This window comes from Echeneis naucrates, chromosome 8 (assembly GCF_900963305.1).
Source record: "Echeneis naucrates chromosome 8, fEcheNa1.1, whole genome shotgun sequence".
Taxonomy (NCBI): Eukaryota; Metazoa; Chordata; class Actinopteri; order Carangiformes; family Echeneidae; genus Echeneis; species Echeneis naucrates.
In genome coordinates this window covers 2,461,313-2,470,683 of record NC_042518.1, presented here as the reverse complement: position 1 = coordinate 2,470,683, position 9,371 = coordinate 2,461,313, and the positions used below count along the sequence as shown (strand labels likewise).

Sequence of the window (9,371 nt, the reverse complement as noted above, 5' to 3'; positions counted from 1 at the left end):
GTCTGTCTGTGCACAGGAAGCTCTACCACTTCCTCTCTCATGTTGGGCAAGTCAGTCTGACATGAGCACATCAACACATCACTGAGACCAGTTAAGCTCAGATAAGATGTTTTTATTGTAAATAAACAACAATTATAAATGCACAAAGCACATTTGCAGATATTGTGTTTGTATATAAATAGTAAAATATTTATGATTATACAATGCAAAGAATTTGGTTATATGTAAAATATAAGGCATAAATAATCTCATAAGTAAAAGCTACACAACGTCAAACATTTCAGCGACTTTTAAACACCATAAATGGACTTGAGTTAGATGAAAGACCCCGTCTGAAAGCCGTTTGGGGGCCTCTGTGGAAACGAACCCTGATTGTGTTTTAGGCCACATTAGACTGGTTTCTGTGGAAAGTGTATCCGTCCACAAACACGCCCATCTTTAACAGCACGTCTTTTGGAACAGGATGGGCATGACGGGACACAAACAGCTTCTTCAGACTCTGATTCATGGGTGATGGTTTGTAGTCCATGCACAAATTCCCGCTCAGACTGGGAGCGCACGTCACCTCGGTTTTGTAGAACAGCTGGCCGTGTTGCAGGTTGCAGAGATCCACCTTCACGCCTGCAGACAGTTGAAGCTCACATTCTCCCAGGAGGTCGTCGTCCCACTTGTTGTCCTCATCCCACACTTCGAATCTCAACTTCTGGCCTGAGGAGAAAACCACAGATCCCAGATCGACGACCATGGCCCAGTGGGGGTTGTTGTTGTTGTAAATGACGGGAGAGCGTCGGACCATCATGCCATTGAAGGACACTTTCACGTAGCCATCTGTTGATGACCCGTGGTCACCCCAAAGACCGGCAGCCCGTTGTACGGTGATGATGACCCGGGCCATGCCCAGACGGGTTGGACAGCAGTCTCGAGTTACAGCAGGATCATTGTGGCATTGGCAGACGCAGGAATCCCTCGAGTCGCTCTTGATGCCGGCCTGACAGCGTTCGCTGCAGTTCCTCAGCAGACCTTTCTCCAGGATGTAGTGGCTGATGGCTGAGCGCAGGTTCTTCCGGGCAGGTAAGTTCACAGGCAGGACTTCGTGCAGTGAGTCCAGGGAGTAGGAGATGATGTCTGGATTCTGCGGCAGGGAGCTCAGCCACTCCTTGTAGGCCTCTGGGTTTTTGTCAGCAGAGAAGAGCAAATCTGGCTCTGTGGTGTGACCCCCCTTTATTTCTGTGAACCTGCAGAGTTCAGCAGAGTCAGACCACATTTGATCCAGTTTGGTGTTTCTGCTACTGAAAACACAAACACATCTGACTGAAGGTCTCTACCTGTCGTTGAAGAGGCTGGAGAAGGACGATTTGCTTTCCCTCTTGTCCATGTCCTTCTTGCAGTGTTTAGCTTGAGTGCTTAATGTGACGCGGACGCTGGCGGAGGCCTCGACCTCCAGGCACATCTCCACCTCCTCCACGCTGAGGCCCTGCAGGCTGGCCTGGCACTGCCTGATGCTGGTCACAGACTGAACGCTTCCCCCCAACTTCACCTGGAAACATTTCATCAAGTGCATTATTTCTAATTTCTTCAACAGCTTCCCTGTTTTTTGTTTTTTTGGACTTTCTGTTTCTAGCTCACCTTGGTGATGTAATGGGTGCCGAAGTTGTCAATGAATTTGTAAAATCGATGCTTGTGTTCGGGGTTGTAGGTTTTGGGAAGCTCTTTTACTGCGAGGAGAAATTCTCTGTGCAGTCTGGGTTTGCCCGACACTCGATAGCTGCTCACGTAAAAACAAAGACAGAACAGCATGAAGCAGATGGATTTATTTTCCTGAAGGTTCAGGTTTCTGCACTTGTCTTCTTACCTGTAGTACTCGCAGGACATGCTTTGGCTGGAGAAGCTGAACTTGTCGTTCTTGGTCTTTTCCATGGAATATTCAGCCAGTTTGGAGTTGGTACCCGCCAGCATCACTGATGCGCTTTTTGCCCCTACGTTTACATCCAGGTTGACTCTCCAGTTGTTCTCCACAGAAGAGCTGCTGGAAGTGACCAGAGACTCGCTGGAGCGGTGGAGTTTACTGGCCACTTTCATGCTGCAGGACTGTTTTGCCCTCCAGTCCACCACTGACAGGGGCAGCTTTTGTTTTCTGTTCTCCATGTAGGGGTTGCTGCAAAGGATGCAGGTTTTGTCTTTTCGTTTCCACTGATTCACTTCCAGCACAAAGGCCCCCTTGCGCTCCATTTTGGTGATGTCGAAGCCTTCTCCTGCCAAGTTGGTGCCCGGAGCGAACTCGGCCTCCACGCACTGTTGGGGTGTCCCATCGTTGCACAGCTGATACGAGCACAGAGGGAGCGACAGCAGCAGGCTGACGCAGATGCAAATATGAGAGAGGAGCATGCTGCTGATTTGGGTGACGGATTCAAACTGATGGCTTGTGCTGAAAAAGAGACGTTTTACTTTGAACAAAGATGAGAAAGTGGAACGCTGCTGAATGTCACACATCCTGTCCACCTTTAAAACTTTTTTTTAATTAGTTGTGTCGACAGAGTTTGTTGAAACACATTGTTTTGCTCTCTGAATGGATCTTTCTGCTGCCTGTGATGAGGTTCCCTGTTTTACTCCCTCTGAATGTTTCCCTCAAGGTGAAGCTTCAGTCTTTTAGTCCTGTCTGCCCAATAAATCAGTGACTCATGTTGTACGAAATGAGGACGGGTGTCAGGGCTCCTTCAGGTCTCTACTCAGTTGCCCCGAGGATGTGAAATACTTGGGGACCGAGGACTCTCTTGTGAGTCTAAAGTCTCAATCTTTCAATAAAAGCATTTAGATTTGTTTAACACTACACAGCTGCTTATAGTTTGAGTCTATAAATCAGTTTCACTTTTGAATGAAAACTTTTTCTCACGTTGTACCTCAAGGCTCCGTCTTAGGACCTGTTTAATGTCACGCTTCATTTTCCAAAACATGATTTCTCCCTGTTTTTCTTCAAGTGTGTCTTGGGGATGGAAATGTGTTCAAAACGTTTTCTGTATACTGTGATGATTTCTGCTGATCAGAAATGCCAGATATAAATGAAGGAACCTTTTCATTTACAAGAAAACGTGTCAGGGCATCTTTGAATCTGCTCCAGACCGAAAAGGTTCACTGCCTAAGTCAGACTGACACAAAAGTTAAAGGACCAAATTATAATTTCTACCATCTAAATCCCAGCAGATACAGGAAAGATCAGTTTATATCGACTTGAAAGACTAGGAGAAAAACAAACTCACCTTTGTCTCGCCTCTTAATGCTGCGCATACGAAACTTAGTGTGAGCCTGAATGTCAGTTCTTTGTCTTTCACAGTTTAAATGAGAATGGCAGCAGGGAGGGCGGGAGGTGGTGAGGGGGTGAGGTGATAGTGGTCTTTCACAAAGCAGAGGAGGGAAAAAAAAGATGGTTTGTGCGCTGAGGAGGAGGAGCTGCTAAACTCACACATATGATGACAACATTAAAGTTGAGCTGGCGTTCCAGTCAAAAAGGAACCAGAGACCACAAACCTATCATTTCTCTGAAGTGGTGGTGGGCTGCAGCCAGACAGTGAGAACTGGCCCCTTGTCAATTTTGCAGAGAATCTCACAGAGTGGCCTCGAACCTGTACACTATAAATATATAATAAACCTGCTAAATATGCTGCAGAAGAGCCAGCAGCCGAGAAACAACGGCTGAAATATCTGAGTATTCATAGAAACGAAACTTTTGAAATTACAGGCAACATGAGAGCGTATGGTGAATGAAATAAATGATTCATAAGTTTAAAAATGTATCAGCATTGAGGGGACAGAATGTAAAAACCAGATATATCTTCTCTCTATATGTGTGTATCTAGTATCACTATATATCCATCAGCATAGAGGGATCTACATCTATGTTAATATATATTCATAAAACAGGGAGCTCAAATCAGCCTCTGATTGGTTCTCTGGTGTCGTATAATGAGCACAATCTACGGCTAATATATATCAAATAACTTTTCGCAGACCTGAATCGGTCTGCTGCTGACAGTAAGAGAAACCAAAACAAAAGGCCAAATCAGCCTGTTAACGACACTGGAAAATGAAAACATAAAAAAAAAAATAAAGACATGCGGCGCTAACGAAAGACAGAACAGGTCGACAAAAGGCAAAACATTTATTTAGATTTTTTTTTTTAAATGCATCTCGATATAGAAGGAAGATAAATTCACGGCTAATAAATGCACAAAACACATTTGCAGATATTGTGTTTGTATATACATAGTAAAATATTTATGATTATACAACACACAGAATTTGGTTACATGTAAAATATAAGGCATAAATAATCTCATAAGTAAAAGCTACACAACGTCAAACATTTCAGCGACTTTTAAACACCATAAATGGACTTGAGTTAGATGAAAGACCCCGTCTGAAAGATTTTTAAACCCTGTGACCAAATTAGTCACCTGTTCAGTTATCTGGATGGAACAGTACTGAAAATATATCATTGCTGTGTGAGCTCTGCTGCTCTGTGCAGACAAATAAAGATATGAGGTTCCATCCATAGACGTTGTTTTATACATTCATGGATGTTAATTTAATTCGATTTCTGAGATCCAACAATCTGTCAAAGACAAATCAAGTCACACTATCTCTGCAGAAGTTTTATGTTTGTCTTTGCTTAAATGAACGCGGTCAATGTTGTGTAACAGCCGTTTGGGGGCCTCTGTGGAAACGAACCCTGATTGTGTTTTAGGCCACATTAGACTGGTTTCTGTGGAAAGTGTATCCGTCCACAAACACGCCCATCTTTAACAGCACGTCTTTTGGAACAGGATGGGCGTGACGGGACACAAACAGCTTCTTCAGACTCTGATTCATGGGTGATGGTTTGTAGTCCATGCACAAATTCCCGCTCAGACTGGGAGCGCACGTCACCTCGGTTTTGTAGAACAGCTGGCCGTGTTGCAGGTTGCAGAGATCCACCTTCACGCCTGCATACAGTTGAAGCTCACATTTACCCAGGAGGTCGTCGTCCCACTTGTTGTCCTCATCCCACACTTCAAATCTCAATTTCTGGCCTGAGGAGAAAACCACAGATCCCAGATCGACGACCATGGCCCAGTGGGGGTTGTTGTTGTTGTAAATGACGGGAGAGCGTCGGACCATCATGCCATTGAAGAACACTTTCACGTAGCCATCTGTTGATGTAAACCAGTCGCCCCAAAGACCGGCAGCCCGTTGTACGGTGATGATGACCCGGGCCATGCCCAGACGGGTTGGACAGCAGTCTCGAGTTACAGCAGGATCATTGTGGCATTGGCAGACGCAGGAATCCCTCGAGTCGCTCTTGATGCCGGCCTGACAGCGTTCGCTGCAGTTCCTCAGCAGACCTTTCTCCAGGATGTAGTGGCTGATGGCTGAGCGCAGGTTCTTCCGGGCGGGTAAGTTCACAGGCAGGACTTCGTGCAGTGAGTCCAGGGAGTAGGAGATGATGTCTGGATTCTGCGGCAGGGAGCTCAGCCACTCCTTGTAGGCCTCTGGGTTTTTGTCAGCAGAGAAGAGCAAATCTGGCTCTGTGGTGTGACCCCCCTTTATTTCTGTGAACCTGCAGAGTTCAGCAGAGTCAGACCACATTTGATCCAGTTTGGTGTTTCTGCTACTGAAAACACAAACACATCTGACTGAAGGTCTCTACCTGTCGTTGAAGAGGCTGGAGAAGGACGATTTGCTTTCCCTCTTGTCCATGTCCTTCTTGCAGTGTTTAGCTTGAGTGCTTAATGTGACGTGGACGCTGGCGGAGGCCTCGACCTGCAGGCACATCTCCACCTCCTCCACGCTGAGGCCCTGCAGGCTGGCCTGGCACTGCCTGATGCTGGTCACAGACTGAACGCTTCCCCCCAACTTCACCTGGAAACATTTCATCAAGTGCATTATTTCTAATTTCTTCAACAGCTTCCCTGTTTTTTGTTTTTTTGGACTTTCTGTTTCTAGCTCACCTTGGTGATGTAATGGGTGCCGAAGTTGTCAATGAATTTGTAAAATCGATGCTTGTGTTCGGGGCTGTAGGTTTCGGGAAGCTCTTTTACTGCGAGGAGAAATTCTCTGTGCAGTCTGGGTTTGCCCGACACTCGATAGCTGCTCACGTAAAAACAAAGACAGAACAGCATGAAGCAGATGGATTTATTTTCCTGAGGGTTCAGGTTTCTGCACTTGTCTTCTTACCTGTAGTACTCGCAGGACATGCTTTGGCTGGAGAAGCTGAACTTGTCGTTCTTGGTCTTTTCCATGGAATATTCAGCCAGTTTGGAGTTGGTACCCGCCAGCATCACTGATGCGCTTTTTGCCCCTACGTTTACATCCAGGTTGACTCTCCAGTTGTTCTCCACAGAAGAGCTGCTGGAAGTGACCAGAGACTCGCTGGAGCGGTGGAGTTTACTGGCCACTTTCATGCTGCAGGACTGTTTTGCCCTCCAGTCCACCACTGACAGGGGCAGCTTTTGTTTTCTGTTCTCCATGTAGGGGTTGCTGCAAAGGATGCAGGTTTTGTCTTTTCGTTTCCACTGATTCACTTCCAGCACGAAGGCCCCCTTGCGCTCCATTTTGGTGATGTCGAAGCCTTCTCCTGCCAAGTTGGTGCCCGGAGCGAACTCGGCCTCCACGCACTGTTTGGGCGTCCCATCGCTGCACAGCTGATACGAGCACAGAGGGAGCGACAGCAGCAGGCTGACGCAGATGCAAATATGAGAGAGGAGCATGCTGCTGATTTGGGTGACGGATTCAAACTGATGGCTTGTGCTGAAAAAGAGACGTTTTACTTTGAACAAAGATGAGAAAGTGGAACGCTGCTGAATGTCACACATCCTGTCCACCTTTAAAACTTTTTTTTAATTAGTTGTGTCGACAGAGTTTGTTGAAACACATTGTTTTGCTCTCTGAATGGATCTTTCTGCTGCCTGTGATGAGGACGGGTGTCAGGGCTCCTTCAGGTCTCTACTCAGTTGCCCCGAGGATGTGAAATACTTGGGGACTGAGGACTCTCTTGTGAGTCTAAAGTCTCAATCTTTCAATAAAAGCATTTAGATTTCCTTAACACTACACAGCTGCTTATAGTTTGAGTCTATAAATCAGTTTCACTTTTGAATGAAAACTTTTTCTCATGTTGTACCTCAAGGCTCCGTCTTAGGACCTGTTTAATGTCACACTTGATTTTCCAAAACATTATTTTGTCTCTGTTTTTCTGCAAGTGTGTCTTAGCAGATACAGCAAAGATCTGTTTATATCGACTTGAAATCACACATATGCTGACAACATTAAAGTTGAGCTTGTGTTTTTATCTTTATTTATTTTACTTTTCGCAGACCTGAATTGCTCTGCTGCTGACCGTCAGAGAAACAAAAACAAAAGGCCAAAGCAGCTGATTAACAGACAGAGAGAGTTGGTCGACAAAAGGCAAAAAATTTATTTGGATTTTTTTTTTAATGGATATCGATAAAAAGGAAACATATTTGTCTGTTTTGCTTTTACTTTTTTTGAACACTATAGTTTGTATATAAAAGCAACAGCTCACTTTAGTCTGTGCAACGCTCCTATTATATGACATAAGAGGGTCATCAGGGGCCCCTGATCTGTCATATAGTATACCGGCTCCTCAGCTCCTGCTGAATCTGTTTTTCATGAAAAGATGAGAGTTTAGCACTTCTGCATGTTTTTCACTGAATGTCCTTTTTAAGGAAATATACTGTGACACTCAGACTTCCTGTCCACCTTTAAAACTTTTTTTTTTATTCATATGGCTTAGTTGGGTTTACAGTTTGAATCATACTAGATGAGAAATGGAGTCAGAGCTCCTTTAGGTTTCATCTAAGTTACCTCAAATTAAGTCAGCCAAACATCTTGGTATTTGAGATAAAGAGTCTAAGTTTAAAGCTTTCAACAAAAAACAGTAAGTTTTAATGTTAATTCTTTCAATTTATAAACAAATGGGTTTAAACTTACAACATAAAAATGCTCATGTTGTACCTCAAGGCTCCTTCTTTGGACCTGTTTAATGTCACATACCTTTTTCTCAAAAACATGATTTCTATTGTTTTAACTCTTCTTCCATACATCGTACTGTTTTATATAAGGAATAGCTCACTTCAGTCTGCTGATTGGTAAAAAAAAAAAATCCCATAATTTATGGTGAGAAGAGTGGTGCAGTGCTCTTGTTTCAGCTGATAGAAGATTTATATGACAGCTTCACAGACCTGAAAAGTCTTGATTAAAAAAGTATTACTTAATTGTGACAACACAACAAAGAATATAATTTATACAAATTATACAAATCAACGCTGCCAGAGCAACAAATGGAAATCAGATGGAAATCCCTCTATCTTTATAAATGTCAGTTCTATATTGTGTCTGTTTCCAAACTAATATAATTCATTAGAATTGTTTTAAGTATTTTATTTTTTAGATTTCACATTTTTGATTTGATTTACTACCTTGATCCTAAATACGTATTTCAAACAGAGCAAATTGGCAAACACTCACCTCCGTCTGTGTGCCTGTGCAGCCTGATTCTGAGTGAACATCAATATTGTACGTTGTTTATAAAGGGAGAAGATGTAGAGGTTGAATCTGAGAACATGATGAGCATTGTGAGACACAGAAAGGTGACAACAAAGTGGTTTGTGTGTGTGACTGAAGGTGAAGAAACATTTCTCTGACATAAAAAGAAATATGAAAGAAGTACAAAGAAGGTGTCAGTTTAACAGACATTTATGAGACATGGGATTCAATTTTACTGAGAAGACACTGACATAGATGAGAAATTAAGATGCCCAAAGAAAACAGAGCCACATCGGATTATTTAAACCTCTAAAAATATTATTTATTCAGACATGTTTAACAAAAATGCACCTTCGGTAAAAAAAAGCATCAATTTAAATGATAAATCTATTGATTCAGATATTTAAAGCCCTTTTAGATCAACATAAAGAAGGTCAGAAGAGCAGTTGATCTAGGGTGGTATTATATCTGGAGTGAGCTTTTCTCACCCCCACTTCCTGTAAACATGAACCACAGCTGACTGAAATGACATGCGGTTTCTGTGGAGCAGCAGTTGTAGCTGGCTGCATGTGGCAGTCCGAGCAGCAGAGGGGTGGAGGTGGAGGTGGAGGTGGAGGTGGTCTGATTCATCCTCGGCCTCGGTCCTCTCCCATCAGAGACACCCTGCACATCATCTGCTGCCTTCAAAGGCTTCTGGGAAACCTCCAACTCCAAGTGCAAGTTAAAATCAGAAATCGTCCGCTTATTTAGTGTGAATATACCGGTGACTTTATCATAATTCAGAGATTGAGCTTTTTCTGATTAAATAACTTCTTTCCATGTCTCACAATTACAAA

The 9,371-nt window shown here is 43.6% G+C and overlaps 2 protein-coding genes across 3 annotated transcripts; both read right to left on the bottom strand.

Moving 5' to 3' along the window:
• Nucleotides 1–103: 103 nt before the first annotated feature.
• LOC115047935 (perforin-1-like) lies at nt 104–3,326 on the bottom strand. The gene is made up of 5 exons (XM_029509181.1): nt 3,255–3,326; nt 1,853–2,425; nt 1,627–1,765; nt 1,326–1,537; nt 104–1,235 (listed from the first exon to the last, which is right to left on the bottom strand). Exons 2-5 carry the CDS (start codon nt 2,383–2,385, stop codon nt 380–382), a joined length of 1,740 nt encoding a protein of 579 aa, XP_029365041.1. The 5' UTR covers nt 2,386–2,425; nt 3,255–3,326; the 3' UTR covers nt 104–379.
• Nucleotides 3,327–4,182: 856 nt separating this feature from the next.
• Nucleotides 4,183–8,549, bottom strand: LOC115047934 (perforin-1-like). 2 transcript variants are annotated; one of them, XM_029509180.1, is made up of 5 exons: nt 8,518–8,549; nt 6,208–6,780; nt 5,982–6,120; nt 5,681–5,892; nt 4,183–5,590 (listed from the first exon to the last, which is right to left on the bottom strand). In XM_029509180.1, the coding sequence occupies exons 2-5, from the start codon at nt 6,738–6,740 to the stop codon at nt 4,735–4,737; spliced, it is 1,740 nt and encodes a 579-aa protein (XP_029365040.1). In that variant the 5' UTR covers nt 6,741–6,780; nt 8,518–8,549; the 3' UTR covers nt 4,183–4,734. The 2 variants fall into 2 exon arrangements, with proteins under 2 accessions (XP_029365040.1, XP_029365039.1); XM_029509179.1 differs by lacking the exon at nt 8,518–8,549 and having other exon boundaries at nt 6,208–7,282.
• Between the last annotated feature and the right edge of the window lie 822 nt (nt 8,550–9,371).